The 15,820-nt window shown below is 56.4% G+C and overlaps 7 protein-coding genes across 7 annotated transcripts; 3 read left to right on the plus strand and 4 right to left on the minus strand.

Annotated features, from left to right (window-relative positions):
* Positions 1–100: 100 nt before the first annotated feature.
* FA10DRAFT_260004 (putative U-snRNP-associated cyclophilin) lies at positions 101–1,563 on the plus strand (the record flags this gene model as incomplete). Its single annotated transcript, XM_025519995.1, has 4 exons — positions 101–149; positions 215–401; positions 492–494; positions 564–1,563. The coding sequence occupies 4 exons, from the start codon at positions 101–103 to the stop codon at positions 1,561–1,563; spliced, it is 1,239 nt and encodes a 412-aa protein (XP_025377309.1).
* A 10-nt stretch (positions 1,564–1,573) lies between these two features.
* Positions 1,574–4,782, minus strand: FA10DRAFT_266614 (hypothetical protein). Its single transcript, XM_025521567.1, has 8 exons — positions 4,425–4,782; positions 4,312–4,363; positions 4,160–4,242; positions 3,869–4,095; positions 3,584–3,809; positions 3,428–3,506; positions 3,002–3,357; positions 1,574–2,942 (listed from the first exon to the last, which is right to left on the minus strand). The coding sequence occupies exons 1-8, from the start codon at positions 4,702–4,704 to the stop codon at positions 1,747–1,749; spliced, it is 2,499 nt and encodes an 832-aa protein (XP_025377310.1). The 5' UTR covers positions 4,705–4,782; the 3' UTR covers positions 1,574–1,746.
* Positions 4,783–5,909: 1,127 nt separating this feature from the next.
* FA10DRAFT_105365 (Endosulfine-domain-containing protein) lies at positions 5,910–6,757 on the plus strand. Its single transcript, XM_025517842.1, has 3 exons — positions 5,910–6,051; positions 6,110–6,193; positions 6,260–6,757. The coding sequence occupies exons 1-3, from the start codon at positions 6,016–6,018 to the stop codon at positions 6,590–6,592; spliced, it is 453 nt and encodes a 150-aa protein (XP_025377311.1). The 5' UTR covers positions 5,910–6,015; the 3' UTR covers positions 6,593–6,757.
* On the minus strand, positions 6,601–9,615 carry FA10DRAFT_266616 (threonyl-tRNA synthetase). Its single transcript, XM_025521568.1, has 2 exons — positions 9,238–9,615; positions 6,601–9,182 (listed from the first exon to the last, which is right to left on the minus strand). Exons 1-2 carry the CDS (start codon positions 9,383–9,385, stop codon positions 6,898–6,900), a joined length of 2,433 nt encoding a protein of 810 aa, XP_025377312.1. The 5' UTR covers positions 9,386–9,615; the 3' UTR covers positions 6,601–6,897.
* FA10DRAFT_266617 (hypothetical protein) lies at positions 9,276–10,974 on the plus strand. The gene is made up of 2 exons (XM_025521569.1): positions 9,276–10,539; positions 10,600–10,974. The coding sequence occupies exons 1-2, from the start codon at positions 9,766–9,768 to the stop codon at positions 10,915–10,917; spliced, it is 1,092 nt and encodes a 363-aa protein (XP_025377313.1). The 5' UTR covers positions 9,276–9,765; the 3' UTR covers positions 10,918–10,974.
* Positions 10,975–11,157: 183 nt separating this feature from the next.
* Positions 11,158–13,127, minus strand: FA10DRAFT_105383 (Maf1-domain-containing protein). Its single transcript, XM_025517843.1, has 2 exons — positions 12,911–13,127; positions 11,158–12,854 (listed from the first exon to the last, which is right to left on the minus strand). Exon 2 carries the CDS (start codon positions 12,840–12,842, stop codon positions 11,196–11,198), a length of 1,647 nt encoding a protein of 548 aa, XP_025377314.1. The 5' UTR covers positions 12,843–12,854; positions 12,911–13,127; the 3' UTR covers positions 11,158–11,195.
* Positions 13,128–14,487: 1,360 nt separating this feature from the next.
* FA10DRAFT_266619 (putative ubiquitin--protein ligase hus5) lies at positions 14,488–15,735 on the minus strand. The gene is made up of 8 exons (XM_025521570.1): positions 15,583–15,735; positions 15,472–15,514; positions 15,329–15,412; positions 15,199–15,271; positions 15,066–15,134; positions 14,962–15,002; positions 14,800–14,900; positions 14,488–14,735 (listed from the first exon to the last, which is right to left on the minus strand). The coding sequence occupies exons 1-8, from the start codon at positions 15,603–15,605 to the stop codon at positions 14,690–14,692; spliced, it is 480 nt and encodes a 159-aa protein (XP_025377315.1). The 5' UTR covers positions 15,606–15,735; the 3' UTR covers positions 14,488–14,689.
* Between the last annotated feature and the right edge of the window lie 85 nt (positions 15,736–15,820).

A 15,820-nucleotide genomic window follows, 5' to 3' on the forward strand; every position in this document is an offset into this window, starting at 1 on the left:
ACTTCGCGTGGAATTTTCTCGCACGTCCTTCTGTCTGGTTGCGAAGAATTCTTCTTCTGCCAACACCATCATCACTTCAACCCCAATCACAGCGTCGAACATGTCTGAACAAGCCGAAGCTGGTCCTGCGCCAGGGAATCCAATCGTCTGTGAGTTAAAAGATGTCTCTCAAGAAGGACTTCCTCATTCGAGACTCACTGAGAGTCTCTCTCAGATCTGGACATCTCCAACCCGTCGGTGCCAGCCCCTTCGGACAACAAAGGTGCTGACCGCATCGTCCTGGAATTGTATGCCGATCGGGTTCCCAAGACTGCCGAGAACTTTCGTGCGCTCTGTACCGGCGAAAAAGGCAAGACGGACGATGGAGTCGAGCTGGCGTTCAAGGGGAGTGGCTTTCATCGGTGAGCAGAGAGGCCCTCTTCCTTTTCGGTTGGCTTCATCGGAGCTGACTTGGTCCTGTCTCCTCATGAACTCATTACAACGTCTCACAGGATGTGAGTCCCAGAAGCTGCACTTTTTGCGATTTCCCGCCCGAATGCTGACCACTTGATCCCCGTCGACAGCATTCCAAAGTTCATGATCCAGGGCGGCGACTTCACCAGAGGTGACGGTACCGGAGGCCTCTCGATCTATGGCGAGAAGTTTGAGGATGAGAACCTCGAGGGAAAGCACGACAAGCCGTTCTTGCTCAGCATGGCCAATGCTGGTCCCGCCACCAATGGCTCGCAGTTCTTCATTACGACCGTGCCCACACCGCATCTCGATGGCAAGCACGTCGTCTTTGGCCGTGTACTCGCTGGCAAGAGCGTCGTCCGGCGAATCGAGGCCACGCCCACAGCCGAAGGCGACCGTCCCTTGCAGCCAGTCAAGATTGCCGATTGTGGCCAATTGACAAGCGCCGAGACGGGCTGGGGCATCGAAAAAGACTCCACTGGCGATGGATTCGAAGACTTCCCTGAGGACAATGCCGGCACCACTATTGACGTGGATGACCCTGAAGTGGCCTTCAAGATTGCGACGGAGCTGCGGACGATGGGCAATGGCCTTTTCTCGCAGGGAAAGACGGCGGCAGCCTTGGGGAAATACCAAAAAGCACTCCGTTACCTCCAAGTCCACCCCGTGCTTCCAGACACGCATGCCAACAAGCAGCCGTTTGCCTCGGAGTACATCGCGCTACGGACGCCAATCCAGCTCAACGCTGCCTTGTGCGCCATCAAGGTGGCGCAAGCCTCGGTCAAGTCTGAGCCGGCCCGTGTCTCGTCGCTCTCCCAGACCGCCCAGGGCCTGACGACGTCGGTAATCGAGCGCGTCGAAGAAGCCGCTGGCACGACCTGGGAGGATGCGGATGAGACGCAAAAGGCCAATCTTGCCAAAGCGTACTTTAGAAGAGCACTCGCCAAGATCACAGTCAAGGATGAGGAAAAAGCGCTCGTGGACCTGGACCAGGCCATCAAGTTCGCCCCGGGCGATGCAGCCATTGTCAAGGAGAAGAAGAACATTCTCAACCTTCGGGCAGAAAGGGTCAAGAAGCAAAAGGAGGCGTACAGCAAGATGTTCAAATAGAAAAAGGGTCTAAAGGCGTCATTTGCTCAAGTGAAATGAAAATTGCGACGTGGTCGTTACAACGTACACCTGCCTTTTTCTTTTGGGAGAAGAACAACGAGCAGCTTGACTATGACATGACTGGAGAATAGCTGAATGGATTTTGTCGGATAAAGGAGCGCGGATCTATGGAATGTGGACGCCTTAAACGCGAGTGGCCTTGTAGAAGGAAGCGTACATGTTGACGTTGTCGATTGGCTTGCCTGTCTCGCGGATGTGGACCGCTTCGACGTGGAAGCCCATCTTTTCAAAGCGCTGCGAGTACCACGGTTGCTTGGCCGCCGATCGGTAGAAGACGCTTCCACCCTTGGCAATGACTCGGCTCAGCTCAAAGATTTCTCGGTCGAGGTCGCTGATGCTCTTGTCTTTGTCGTTGCGAGCCTGCTGCAACGTTGGTGCGGGTCTCGCGGCCGGAACGGGATCGTACCAGTCCATGTGGTCCATGGTGATGGCACGCGTCAGGCTGCCATCTTCGAGCCCGCGCAGCACACGGACAATGCTGTCGGTATGCAGCCTGAAGCTGTCGAGGAGCTTGGCAGCGTCCTGCTTGAGCTTCTTGAAGCCTTCGGGCTTGAGATACAGGGGGCACGACTCGCGCGTGTAGTTGCCTTCAAGACACAGCCGGTAGTGGTAGTTGTCCGTCTTGACGAGCGACCGGCTCGAGATGGAGTCGAGCGTGTCGATGGCGTACTGCTCGACGCTCACACCCTCGTGTCGGAAACAGTTGTACTGATTCATGGGCACGCCCAGCGCATTCCAAAGGAAGGCTGGGTTGCTGAGGAAAAGGCGGATCATCGTCTTGTTGATCAATGTGTTTCGGAGGTGCTTGTCCCACATGGCCTGCTGCTCCTCGACCGTCTTTGCTTCGCAGAAGGCGTCGACGTGCTTCTGAACACCAGCGAGTCGGAAAGCGATCTTGGCCAGTCGGAGGGCGTGGCCAGAGTAGCCTCGGAAGTAGAATGCCCGGTCAAAGTAGTTGTTGTTGAGGCGCCAGAACTGGTAGGCGTGCGACGAGAGGTAGGGCGAAATCTTGCTCTCGAGGAGCTCACGGAACTTGTCGCTGCGACCGGCGCCAAAGAGCGACCAGAACTCCTCGTACTCGAGGGAAGCAATGGCAGCGAGCTTGAGCTCCATCAGATGGCCCTGGCAGGCATTCATGTCGACGCAGTGGATCCTTTTTGGCTGCGCAGCAATGGCGTAGTGCAAGGCATTGTCGCCGGCAGAGGTGATGCAGAGAACCGAGTCATCCTTGGTCAAGCCAAGGTGGGCCATGTCCACGTATGGGTCCTCCCAGGTAAAGCCATAGATGAAGGAGCGGAAGCTGGCAAAGTCAGGGTCGACTGCGCATTCATGTGAGCTCTTTACCTCTATGATATTACATTACGTGGTAGTAACTCACTGTAAGGCAGGCGCCACTGGCGCTTCTGGTAGTGGAAGGAGCTGAGGGGCACTTGAGGGCCCAGGTCAATTTTGAAGCCCGAGGCCGAAGAGCTAGTCGAGTTGGTCTCGCTTCCTCGACGCTTGACGAGATTGCTTGGGTCTGTCAAGACACCCGTATGCGCGGACGCTACGGCAGAGTCCTGGCCGCTCTTTTCCGTCAGAATCTGCGTCTTGGATGCCGAGAGGAGATGGGCAAAGGAGAGCTCAGGGAACGAAGGGGGCACAATGACGCGGTTCCCGGCTTCCACCTCAAAAGCCTGGATCGCGTCCGTCGTGTCGCGGCTACGCGAGCAGCCAAGCCAGATGTAATAGGGGCTGGAAGAAGAGAGAACGGAAGCTTGGTAAGCTACAGTACGAGGAGCCAGCCATTTTCACTACGACTCACATGCGGACAATGAACGGGATGATGAAGTTGTTGCGGCCATTGAAGCACTTGATCGTGCCAAACTTGTACTCAAGGTAGTCTGGGCGAACGAGAAGATGAAGCAAGGAGGTCTCAGTGCCAAATTGGAATAGCTTTCAAAAGAAAAGAGTGTCTTACCTCTGCGAGCAGGGTGCAGCTCGACGTGGTCGAACTCGAACCAGTGGCTCCAAAAGAAGCGGCTGAGCCAGCCACAGTGCCGCCTGTTGTCACCACCGATCTGTGCGCTCTTGTCCCCGCTCGGAGGGCTACGGCCCGAGACATAGAAGTCAACGACGCCAAACACGCCCGTCTCAGGGTCAAGGAAATCGTTGATGCGGTCCAGAACGGCATAGAAGGGAGGGATCTAGAGACCAATTTATGTAAGAAATGCGTCCAGCTGCAGAAGTTATTGATCCGCCTCACCATGGAGATGCTGTAGCTGCACGTAAAGAGGTCCACCTTCTGGTCGTCGGCCAGGCTGGGGAGCATAAACTCCTTGGCGTCCTGGCACAGCACCTGAACATTCTTGAGGCCCCGCGCGGCAAAGCGCTGGCGAGCCACCTCGAGCAGCGGCTCGCAGAGGTCGATGAGGTAGATCTGCGAGATCTGGTCAAGGGGAAAGTATTCGGCCATCTGCTCGATGTTCCAGCCTGCTTGCCAGAATCGGTCAGTACATGCTGCCCTTCTCGGGTGGTTCGCGGCTAATTGACGCACCAGTGCCGCCTCCAATGTCGACCCAGACGAGAGGCTTTCCAGGCTTGGTGCGCTGCATGTCGCGAAGCTGGGCAGCAACGAGTCTTTGGGCCAGCAGAGGGAACGCGTCAGAAAAGAGAGGACCAGAGGAGGGAAAGGAGGATATTTCTCACTTGAGCATGGTGCGGCGCCCACGAAGGAGGCCGCTGCGAGTGGCATCATAGACTGTGACATTGCACACGCGGTGAGCGAGCAGAATGAGGGGAAGAGAGACAATACGACATACCATCTGCCTGGTGCTGATAGAAACGGTCGAGACGCTCGCTCTGGTTGGCTACCTTGCCGATAGGCTGCAGGAAGCAGTTGTAGGCAAAGACGAGGGAGGTGCGCACGCCAGGAATGAAGCGAATGGCAAACGACAGCGCCAACAAGCTAGCAAGAATAAAGAACAGGACCTGGAGCGAGAAGGGAGCGCCCTTGACGAACGAGGGCAACAAGTCGCTCGACGAAACCGAGGGAAGCCTCAGCCCCGACGGAAGCCGCGAGGGAGGCGAGGAGAAGGACATCTCTGCAAGTCTAGATCAGAGAAGGGAGCGATGGTCGTGGTGGAATGGAACAGCAGGTACAGACCGGGAGGAGGTTGGGGGAGAGAAGGAAGAAGTGATAAATCTAGCCGAGCTCAATTTGGAGGAAGCTCCGGGGGGGACGTGCACCCCCTCGCCCGACGAATCAATGGGGCGAGCTCCTCGGCTTTCTTCTTCATTTTCAATACAGTCCGCGAGACGTTCCTCTCGCGACTTGCAACGTCTCGCGACCCAAGCCGCTAGATGAACCCAGGCTAGCCCAAATATTTGCAAATGGTGTCGGCTGGCCTCTCGGTACAAGAGGCGCACCCGGTCAGCAGCAGCAGAGAGTGCGAGGACGCACAGAGAAATGGCTTTTTCCAAATCTTCGCGCTCGCACGGGTCACATTGCATGGACAAGCTCTATTTTCTGTCTTTCAGGCTTGCGACTTATGCCTGTTTTGGCAGAGAGGGACACAAGATGTTTCTCCTTCTCCTGACATTGCGCGCTTAAGACGGCACAGTGGTAGCGAAACGAATGGCGAGTGCCATTCCGACGCTGCTCCCATGCCGTTTTCGCCTCTTTCATCTTTCAATTTCTCGCGGAGGGGGGGGGGGGGGGGAAATGGAGGTTGGGCCCCTTCAGCGAACGTGTCATAGGCACTGGCAACGTGCAGCCCGAAATCGAGGGGGCGAGCTTAAATACTCAAGTCACGTGACACCAAAGTGATCGGTCAGTGACACATGTCCAAATACGTCAGTGACAGAGTGCGAGCCGAGGGTCGGAAGCCACCTGGGCTGCCCTATGCGGCTGGCCAATTTTATTTTTCTGGCGCGCAAGCCACCACTACAACAACTCCCAGCTCTAGCCAGCCACTTTGGACTACTACCACTGCCCGTACCCGTACCCCTTGCCCCTTTGCGCTTTCACCGTCGACCCTTTCAGCTACCAGCTTCCATCGCCCGCAGCTGTCGCTATCGCAGAGCGTACCAGCAGCTGGCTTGGCTCGACGCACGGCCCTGGGCGAAAGCAAAGCCATTTTGCGACCTAAGGAGGATCGGCCGTTTTTGCATTATCACAAGTCACGCTCGGTTCGCTTTCCACCTGTAACGGCTTCGATCTCGCCAGAAAGGAATTGACATCTCCACGAAGGTCTCTCGATAGCACAAAAAGAGGGTGTCAGACGCTAGTCAGGCCCTCCGAAGGTCGCATCACTTGCGACATATACGACCACTACATATCCAGCCTGTTCCCCTGCGCTTGTGGGCTTCGAGCGACACTTTAGCGCCAAGCCAATCACCCACACCGACACAATGATCCCCGCCCAGCGCAACAAGATTGACATCAGCGTGCGTGTGCTTCCATCTCCCCCACGGAAACCCAGCTGACCGCGAATGCATTTGCCAGTCCCTTACCGAGGAGGAGCAAAAGGTGTTCCGCCTGTACGGCAAGCTGCCCAATCGCAAGGATCTTCTTGGTAACAAGCTCAAGGTGGGTGTCTCTGGCTTTTCTCTTCATGGTTGCACATACTCAGATGGGCATATGTTCGTCAAGCAGGAGCGCAAATACTTTGACTCGGGCGACTACGCCCTGTCCAAGGCAGGCAAAGCCCCCCAGCAATCGGTCGGTACTGCAATTCCGAACCCCGAGACGATTCCGCATGCTTCTACGGTCTCGTCGCCCCCGAACTGCACGGCGGCGCCCTCGAGCTTGGGCCAGAGCGTCGGTGCGGTGCCCGTCGCGGTGCCCAATGCCAGTGGCATTGGCCGGAGCCCGCCTCAGGTGAGCGCCTTCCCAACGGCCACTGGAAATGGTCTGGCCGGCAGCCCGGCAAAGGAGAGCAGCCTGGGAAAAGAGGCTGCAGGCGCCGATGACCTCATGGAGGAGTGATCCGTACCCTCACGGACTGGCTCTTCTTGTAAATGCACCGCTGGACGTCTGAAGACCGCCCGACCCGTCAACGACTTCTCGCCTCGTCGTCTTTTCACACACTTGTATCAACAGCTGCCTCTCGTCGTCTCTTCGTTTTCCCTCTTCCCTATCTCGTTCGCTCGCGTCAGCGTTTCTCCGGTTCTCATTCTCTCCTCCGTGTCTTTTTACTCGATGAAGCCTCCAAGGCTTCCTGTCCCTCTTCAGTAGCATCTCGTCTAATGTCCAAAAAAAAAGGGGTATATCAAGATTGATCGGCGGTGCGATTACCAGTGGTTGGAGTCGAGTTTGATGAAGAGATCTCGCAGGTCCTCGAGCTTCCACTGGCCCATTTCACGCTCGAGCTGCGGTCTCGTCGGTGCCTGCCCCTGGTCCGCAACCGCATTGACATACGCTGCAGTGGCGGTGCTTGGCCTCGCACGGACGTTCACCGTGCCATTGCTGACCTCGTCGTCACCCACGACAAGGATGAAGTTGTACCTGCTCGACTCGGCCCTCCTGACTCTTTTTGCCAGCGTCTCCTCGCTCGCGTCCACATCGACATGAAAGACGTGGGCCGGCCTGCTGCTGCTGTTATTGTCTTCGCTGCGCCCCAGCGCCAGCCTCTTCTTTACCGCTTCGGCATACCGCATCTGTCCCTCTGCATTCTGCGGCGATACAGGCAAGACGACGGCCTGCCTCGGGCTCATCCAGAATGGCCAATTTCCCCTCGTATGCTCCATCAGAATGGCCATGAAGCGTTCCACAGATCCCAGAATAGCGCGATGAATTAGGACTGGTGTCTGCCTTGCCCCTTTGTCATCGCTGTAACTCAGCTCGAATCGCCTCGGAAGCTGAAAGTCGAGCTGGATCGTCGCCGTCTGGTGCTTCTTGCCGAGCGCATCGACGAGTCGAACATCAATTTTGGGCCCGTAAAAGGCGCCGTCGCCTTCGTTGAGCTGCCATGTGTGACCCGATGCATCCAGAGCCCTCTCGAGGCCGTCTTCGGCGCGCTTCCACTCCTCGACGCTGCCGATAAATGCGGCTGGTCTCGTGCTGAGCACAAGCTCAAACGCGCTACCGAACCCAAAGGTCGTATATGCATCCGCGAGCATCTTTAGCATAGACGAGATCTCGCCCTCGACCTGATCTGGTCGACAAAAGACGTGGGCGTCATCCTGATGGAAACGACGGACTCTTGTCAGCCCGCTCAGCGAGCCAGACGACTCGTTGCGATGCAACGGGCTGAACTCGGCGTATCTGATAGGCAGGTCTCGGTACGAGTGTTCGCCCTGGCTGGCGAAGACGAGGCAATGGCCAGGACAGTTCATTGGTTTGAGGCCAAAGGAGGCCCCGGCCTCGTCGGTACCGGTAAGCACCGCAGCGGGCCGATCTGGCTCTCCTTGGTGCGAATGTGCATCACAGCACGCCCTTGACTCCTCCCTTGACTCCTCCTCGGCGGGCAAAAGAGAGTCTGCAGGAACAAGGCCTTGCTCCCTCTCTTTGAAGCCCTCGACGGCAAACATGTCTTGGCGATAGTTTTCCCAGTGCCCGCTCCTCTTCCAAAGATCGCTCTTGAACAGTTGGGGCGTCACGACCTCGTCGTAGCCCCAAACATCGTAGAGGTCCCTGACGACTCTCTCCACTTTCCTCACGATTCGCATGCCGTGCGGCAGCATAAAAGGCGTGCCTGGCGACGAGTCGTGCGTTATAAAGAGGCGTTGCTGGAGGCCTAAGGCCCTATGATCGAGCGACTGAGCCTCTCGCATCGCGGCCAGATGCGCCTTGAGGAACTTCGAGTCAGGAAAGGCGAGGCCACGAAGGTGCAACAGAGACTGTCGCGAGGGAACGAGGGACTTGTGCGTTACTTCGAGAGGCGTCCAGGTCGCAGTGGATACATCCTGGATCTTGAACGCCTTGATCGGTCCAGCAGACGAAAGAACGGCCCATGTCCCTTGAGCTGGGGCAAGGTCGAAGTAGTCATCGCCCACACAGACAAGCGTCACCTGTCCTTCTTGTCCGTCCTGGCCATATCTTGCCGCCAGCTCCTCTCGTTTGAAGGGGTTGGTCAGAAAGATGAATTCAGCCTCCTTGATTGAGACCTGCTGGAGCCGCACGACGGCGTCCGAGTCGATCAATTCCTGGAACTTGTGTTCGACAGCAGATAGCTGCTCGGGCGAGAGTCTTGGGGGAACCGACGCTGGTGAAGAATTGATCAAGTCGATCGAGGCCTGCAGTGGTTTGCCGTTGCTCGTAGAGCCCGTGGAAACAGATGGCGATCCCGCTCCTTCGTCGAAGAAGTAGCTCGTTGCAAACCCAGATCCACCCAAGGCTCCTATAGAAGGCGGCGCTGCGATCCGAACACCGTCACCAAGATGAGCCTGGAGCGCAGCATTAAAGACGTACGTCGCCGTGAGCCAGAAGGCCTGCCTGCCCGCGTCGTCCAATGAAAAGAACGTGAGAAAAGTCAAAGCATCGACATGGGCAGGGATGCCCTCCTGTAGCGAGTAGACGTTTCCGTCTCCGTCTCTAGCTGCAAAGAAGCGCTGCGCTCCCTTTGGCGGCATTGACGCTAGAGACGGGAGTGAGAATGCCGCACACATGAACAGAAGGGAGAATAAACCCACCCAGCAGCACGTCTTTGACCGTCTTGCTCTCCTGACCCCTCAGCTCTGGAGGAACGTCAAGATTCAGCCCCAGATCCTGCCCTTTTTCCTTCGCCTTCCCCTTTGCGTCTGCCTGAGCTGCCACGAAGCTTGGCCGAAAGGCTGCCATGTTCGTGAGACCTCGCACTTCGACCTTCAAGGGCGCTGGTTCCCTTTCCGCACATCGATTGCGTGAGACGTTCCCACGAGAGAACGTAGAGAACTGCGACCTCGACGGCGCTCCTCGCCCAAGCCGCCTCGCCCGCAAAGCCAGCGTCAACGGTCTCATATTCTCGTCTTTTCTTCGTCCTCGGAGCACGATTAGGCCATCTTCGAGGCCCGATTCTTCTCAACTCAACGAAGTCCGGAAAAAAAGGTAGGGCAGGATTTGTCTGTCGGCCGACGGACTTTCCAAATTTTTACCTTTGGATTCTCTCGACGTTTTTGGCTTGCAATCCTCCCAGGACCACACACAGTCTTAGACGTAGCTTGGGTGCATAGTCCGCAACGATGGCGCTCCGCAATGCCGTACATCGGCGCAACCACAAGGAGAGGTCCCAGCCGCAACATCGCGCAAAGATGGGTCTTCTCGAGAAGCACAAGGATTATGTCCAGCGTGCCCGAGACCACCACTCGAAGCAGGATCGCCTGCAGCGGTTGCGACAAAAGGCCGCCATGCGCAACGCCGACGAGTTCAACTTTGGCATGCTCTCGGCGGCCCCGACGCGGATCGGTCTGAGGAACGGGGGCATGCACCACCAGAAGAGAACGGGCCTGGACAGCACAGCGATGGAGAATGGGCTCGTGGCGCTGCTCAAGACGCAGGACGAGGCCTATGTGCGCATGATGGTCAACAAGGAACGCAAGCGGATCGAGGACCTTGTCGGGCAGATTGCGCCTACATTGCCTTTGGTCAGGAACGCATGGCTGGAGGAAGGCGGCAAGGGAGTGGACAGGGAGGAGACACTCGTTAAACAGGGTCTGCTGCAGCCCGGTGTGGATCGGAGCATGAGGAGCCCAGACGACATGCTGGCGGCCGGTGGCAAGAAGACGGTCTGGCTAGATGACGTCGACGAAGTGCGAGCATACGGAAAGAAGGAAAAGAAGGCAAAGAAGGGCGAGACGAGAAAAGTCAATGAGGGAAAAGAGGAGAATCTTGACGACGTCTTCGGTCAAGGGTGGCAAGAGAATTGGAGCATGTTCGACGACGAAGGAGAATTCGTCGTCGATGAAGCACTCGACGATCAGGTCGAAGATGGATCGAGCGAACAATCACGAGCCGAGGTGAGCCCTGCTCTCTCCAAGCAGCCAGTGCGTGGCGAGAAGCTGACACTCGTTGCACAGAAACATCTCGGGAGCCTCGTTGCGCAGCTCTCTGCGCGCCAGAAGCGCCTCGAGACGCTGCAAGAGGCGCAGCGCAAGCTGTCAATCGTGCGCGCCATCATGACAACAAAGGGCACCACTGCGCGCAAGATTGACTCACAAAAGCAGAGCCAGGTCAAGGAGGATGTCTTGAAGGGAAAGCTCACGCCGAAAGGCCTGGCTCTTCCCGGTCAAGGCAGCGACGATGAAGAGGAAGAAGACGAAGGCCCGTTGGGTATGGGCCCGGCAAAGAAGCCAAAGCGGAGCATCTGGAAGTGGGGAAAGGAGCGGAAGAAGTAGAGAGCACTGTCGTTGTCCGTGTTGTATTTGTAGATCATCAAACCTTTAATTAGATCGAAAAGCACAAGAGGAGGGCGCAAGTGTCCGTGAGGGATTCGTTATATTCGATACACAATTACACTGAGGCTCTGCAACAAAGCAACAAATCCCAAGAAGGTCGACATGAACAAGAAAAGGAAAAGAGGAAAGTCGTACAGGTATGATAGCGAGGGGCACGCAAAGTAGCAAGCCGTCACGGTGAGACAACGAGAAGCGAGAAGTGGGTCGGGTAAGAATTATCAAGCGGCCATAGAGGACCTGTTGACGCGGCGGTGCTTGCGTGACTCATCTTCGGGACGCGCCATCTCGCCTGTGCGCTTTGTCGAAGAGGACGCAGACGACGACGAGGCCAGCGAAGAGGCTGCGTCAGCCGTCTGGCGTGCAAGCGATGACGAGGCGCTCGGTACAGCGAGGGGCTGCTGTTGGACGGCAGGTGCACTGGCACTCAACAATGTGCCATCGAGGTTGCCTATGGTCGGCACCGCACCCAAATTGCTGGGTCCTCGCCGCCCAGGTGCTTGAGGACTGGCGTGAGGGAACGGAGACAAGCTTGACGGGGCAGGACTTCCGGACGCCGAGCGACCATGACGACGTCCTCCACGGCCACCTGCATGAGCAACTGGAGCACGAGCTGAACCGGCACCGCCAGTAGAGGCCCGGGCAATTGCGCGTTTGGCAGGCGATGGACCGGGCGTCATGTCATCCGCCGGATCATCGATTACTGTAGTGTTTGTCGAAACAGTCGTGGAACGCGTGTGGCTGCCCTGATGCTGGGGCATGAAGGCAGTCGTCGGGTACGACGGCGGCGAGAAACCGTAGTGGGGCGCGCTGCCAGAGTTTCGGCGGCTCCAGACTGAGACAAAGAGGATGCGCTTCATCCTGCGATTGTAGAAAAAGGTATAGTTGGCCCACAGCAGGCCACTGGGCACATCGTCGTCATCGTACGAATCACTGCTGCTCAGCGACATGGACATTTGTGGTTGTTCATGCTGCTGCTGGCTTTGCTGACGCTTACGTTGCGACGAGCTAAAGTAATCACCCGCTCTGGCTCGAGTCGAGGTCGGTGTCCTCGGCGTCGCGGGCTGCGAAGCGGGGTTGGAGTCTCCCTGGAAGCCACCGCTAAGGTAGTCTTCGTCAAACATGGGCGCATCAATGTCGTGGGAGCCGCTGTGTCGGTGACGCATCTCGTCATCGTCGTCGTCGCTGCTCAGGCCGCCGTCGTCATATCTGTCGTCGTCATAGTCGTCGGCCTCCTCCTCGTCATCGGCGCATGCGTGAGGGTCCGACTCGGCATCGGGATGAAAAGAGTAGACTTCGCACTCTTTGATGTCCATGATGTCGTCGAGCACCGTCGCCAGCTCAGGGTGACTGATGGTACTATTACCTGTGCGATCGAAGCCGCCATCGAAGATATTGCCCATCCGGGAGCTTCTCGTTCCGTCAAACGTCTCCTCGTGCGAGCTCGGGAAGGAGCTGAAGGACCTTGGTGTGTTGGAGTTGTGACGCAGGCTGAGCAGTGTCGTGCTCAAGCTGTTGAGCACCGAAGCGGAGCTCGGCTGCCGCCGAAAGTCCGAGGGACTGACGACGCTGAAGTCGTGATGGGGAAAGGCGCCGTTGAGAGTTGCAATGAGGAGGAAAAGAACCTTGCGGGCGCCTGCCTGATCCAGGCGGCCAAAGGGGCTGGCCAGCGTCTCATCGAGATAGTCGGGCGGCGACATGGAGGCAGACTGCATGTACTGCGATTCGAGCGATTTGAGCAGGCGCTTCTCCTTGCTCACCGTCTTGCAAGAGTATGCTTCGAGCTGAGTGAAGACCTTGCACTCGGCCGACTCAAAGGTGAGCGCCTTGGACAGCCTGTCGAGCACAGGATAGTCGAGGAACTTCATGTCGAACTGACTCTACTCTACGGTGAGCACCAAGTCCGTGTTGCTCGAGCATAGAACGACAAACTCACGGGTAAGAATAGGGGAAAGGAGATATGCCAAGATAGGAAGGGAAGAGGAGGAGACGTGGGCCTACCGTCGCGTGGATTCGCGTCGGTTGGCTCAACACAGTAGGGATTGGTGGGAGGGAGGGTCCGAACACGCGTGGCTTGCGTGCTCGGTGGTAGCTGGCAATGGACGAGGAGGTGAGAGGTAAAGGTGAAGAAGGAGCGCCGCTCAGGAGAGCAGAAGTTCTTCTCGCTGTTGAACCAGAGAGCAATCACGGCTGTGAGCTGACCCTGCCTCCATCATCTCATCACAAGCGAGCGCCCACCGACACTAACTTCTAGTCTCCTTGGTTGGTGCTCCGCTCCCCGACGCTCAAATACGGGTGCGCGCCCTCCGTTCCGTCTGCAAGCCGTAAGCCCATACATTCAGTCATTTGAAGTCGCGTCCTCCAACAGTCATCATTACTCACTCGACAAAGGGGATGGAAAAGAAGGAAGCAGACCAGCGAAAAGAGACCGTGACTGCCGAATAGAGGAAATGCTAAGGACCGTCGGATGTGTGACGTGTGATTTATGGAGGTGTCGAGGTGCGTGCGTGCAGCTGCAGATCAAGGCGCGCGAACGCAACTTTGAAGAGAGCCCGCGGTCTTGCGGTCCTCCGACAGTGCAGTGCGGGGAAAAAGAGCAGGCTTGCAGCAATGGCGCAGCGCTGCGGCTTAATGCACGAGTGTGGGCGGCAGCCGCTGTCGTCGATGGAGGGATGGTAGGGCGACAGTGGTGTTGGTGGTGGTAGCAACGGCCGGGGACCGGTAATCGCAACGACCAAAGCCCACACAGCTTAGACACAAATCGGGCGCGTCTTTAAGGCACCAGGTCAGTGTGGTTTCACTGTGATTTGAAAACACGTGCTCTCCCGCTTCATGCGCACGTCGGCTTCCCTCTTAATGACAGGCATGCATTGGTGACCATTACGGTGTTGCCGTCCTACCACGCCGCTTCTGGCCCTGGCATTGTTATGAGAGGTGTTCTGCCTATTGCAAAGGCTGAAACATGCAATTTTGAGTGCAATGAATCTGGCACTTGCTCATATTTCACATTCGGAGGGACGAGATACCGTCATCGCGATGGAGATTGAGTGACCCCACAATGCATGGAAACGGCCTCATGAAGCGTTTAAGAAGATTATCATGTCTCCCCGTCAGCCTTGTGGAAAGAGATCGAAAGGCTTGAACTTCTCAAGCCAAAGCCTGTTTACTTTCGATATTATGAAGCATCATTGCAAGTTTCAACGAGATCGCGGGAACCTGTGGGAACCTGTGTTACGGTGTAGCGCTTACTTCTCAGCCCGACGAGCTCCTACCGTCCGGTCGAGGGTTGAATCTGAGTGAATGCATTTGGAAATCTTGGGCGAGAGTCGAGATTGTCTAAAGCATCAAAGTACGAAAGCAGATTTTGTCACTTCTCGACAGATGGTTACCGCAAGATGATTACGGCGAGGAGCCGCCGGCGCGATCCATCCTCGCTCTCCTATTTGAGAAGAATTTTCGCTTCTCGTGGGGCATTGAACGGCAGAATCTCTTTGACTATCATCGTGTATTACAGATGTCTTAGAGGATACAGTAGTACAATATGATACCGATTTGAAAGAGGCTGGTAATGGAGTTCGTGAATGTTTGTACGAGTAAAAGGCGCTCTGATGGCGGGTGACATAGGGACTCAGACCATTACAAATTGGAGCAGCGTGAGAAAAGATTGTATTGAAGCCGAGAGGAATGCCAGCGGAATAATGATAACGATGACGTCTCACCCCGTCTTTGCCATCTCCTTGGCCTGCTGTCGTACTCTCCGTCTATCGCAGTGTCATCCATTAGCTGACTGCTTGACTATGGTTGTCACTCATCCTGTCAACTCACTCATACTGCTGCTTGTCCCTCTTGAATGTCTCAAAAGCATCGGTCTGGGCAGGATCTTCCGGATTTGGGTTGTTAAGAAGATCTTGAATGCCGAGAAGGATCTGCGCGACGGTGGGCTGGGATGAGTCTTTGCTCCTGTCCCATGCTCTGCGACCATCTCACCTGCTTGATTGTAATTGCCGGTTTCCAAGCCTTTTCCTCATCTGCACCAATCAAGTGACATCAGCGAGCTCGCTCTTGGGAAGCAGACCGGGGTAAAGCCTCACCAAGGATGGAAAGGCACACAGTGCCCGAGGGAAACACATTTGGGTGGAACAACGGAGGCGTAAACTTGCCTGTGAAGGGACTGTGATCAGTATAGCTCGCAATTTCGCAATCTGACCCTCGTGGGAGGCTCACACTTCGGAGGTTTGCTCGGATATTCTTCCGGAAACATCATCTTGAGCTTGTAGACGCCGCCCTCCCAAATTGTCTGCATGCCCTCCTCGTCAGCCATCGTTCAACAGGACACAGCGTTCTAGAGACTTACGTCTTTCCGTCCTGGGATCTCAACTTCCCAGGCCAGCAGATTCAAAGATCCATCGTCTGCCTTCTCCGGCCGCGCGACGAAGCCCTATCATGTACGACTGGTCAGAGGCACCTTCGTTGAATGAGTCCTGCAAGGAAACTCACGAAAGGATGATCCTTTCTCCACTGTTTCCGCTCCTCGGCCAACCTAAGAGACGACACCAACGTCAGCCCGCCAGCGCCTGCTCTATGCTGCCACTGTATTAGCACACCCACCGACTTCTGCAGATTCCGGCCATGTCTATCGGTTTCTTTCTTGGTTTTATGGGGCGTAGGTCCGCTGAATTCGTTCGCAGGTGCTATACCTCTTTACAATTGCCCTCCCGTGAACGCTCCCCGCTCCGAAAAGCTCGCCTTTTGTCGTCGAGAAGAGAGAGCAGCGAGGAGAATCAAGCTGAACAAGCTGTGACACTTTCGAGGTAGCTCACGTGACCCTCAACGCGCCTTGCAGCCT

This window comes from Acaromyces ingoldii (genome assembly GCF_003144295.1).
Source record: "Acaromyces ingoldii strain MCA 4198 unplaced genomic scaffold FA10scaffold_3, whole genome shotgun sequence".
Lineage (NCBI taxonomy): Eukaryota > Fungi > Basidiomycota > Exobasidiomycetes > Exobasidiales > Cryptobasidiaceae > Acaromyces > Acaromyces ingoldii.

What these genes read in the sequence shown, in the direction of transcription:
- FA10DRAFT_105365 (XM_025517842.1), top strand. Translation starts at nt 6,016, where the DNA reads ATGATCCCCGCCCAGCGCAACAAGATTGACATCAGC. An exon ending in GCAACAAGATTGACATCAGC is followed by an intron (nt 6,052 to 6,109) that starts GTGCGTGTGCTT and finishes TGCATTTGCCAG; the next exon opens with TCCCTTACCGAGGAGGAGCA. An exon ending in TTCTTGGTAACAAGCTCAAG is followed by an intron (nt 6,194 to 6,259) that starts GTGGGTGTCTCT and finishes TTCGTCAAGCAG; the next exon opens with GAGCGCAAATACTTTGACTC.
- FA10DRAFT_266619 (XM_025521570.1), bottom strand. Translation starts at nt 15,605, where the DNA reads ATGGCCGGAATCTGCAGAAGTCG. An exon ending in TGTGTGCCTTTCCATCCTTG is followed by an intron (nt 15,003 to 15,065) that starts GTGAGGCTTTAC and finishes TGATTGGTGCAG; the next exon opens with ATGAGGAAAAGGCTTGGAAA. An exon ending in AGGGACAAGCAGCAGTATGA is followed by an intron (nt 14,736 to 14,799) that starts GTGAGTTGACAG and finishes ACACTGCGATAG; the next exon opens with ACGGAGAGTACGACAGCAGG.
- FA10DRAFT_266617 (XM_025521569.1), top strand. Translation starts at nt 9,766, where the DNA reads ATGGCGCTCCGCAATGCCGTACATCGGCGCAACCACAAGGAGAGGTCC. An exon ending in GCGAACAATCACGAGCCGAG is followed by an intron (nt 10,540 to 10,599) that starts GTGAGCCCTGCT and finishes CTCGTTGCACAG; the next exon opens with AAACATCTCGGGAGCCTCGT.
- FA10DRAFT_266614 (XM_025521567.1), bottom strand. Translation starts at nt 4,704, where the DNA reads ATGTCCTTCTCCTCGCCTCCCTCGCGGCTTCCGTCGGGGCTGAGGCTT. An exon ending in GGGCGCCGCACCATGCTCAA is followed by an intron (nt 4,243 to 4,311) that starts GTGAGAAATATC and finishes GCTGGCCCAAAG; the next exon opens with ACTCGTTGCTGCCCAGCTTC. An exon ending in GCAGCTACAGCATCTCCATG is followed by an intron (nt 3,810 to 3,868) that starts GTGAGGCGGATC and finishes ATTGGTCTCTAG; the next exon opens with ATCCCTCCCTTCTATGCCGT.
- FA10DRAFT_266616 (XM_025521568.1), bottom strand. Translation starts at nt 9,385, where the DNA reads ATGGCAGCCTTTCGGCCAAGCTTCGTGGCAGCTCAGGCAGACGCAAAG. An exon ending in GGTCAAAGACGTGCTGCTGG is followed by an intron (nt 9,183 to 9,237) that starts GTGGGTTTATTC and finishes TCCCGTCTCTAG; the next exon opens with CGTCAATGCCGCCAAAGGGA.
- FA10DRAFT_105383 (XM_025517843.1), bottom strand. Translation starts at nt 12,842, where the DNA reads ATGAAGTTCCTCGACTATCCTGTGCTCGACAGGCTGTCCAAGGCGCTC.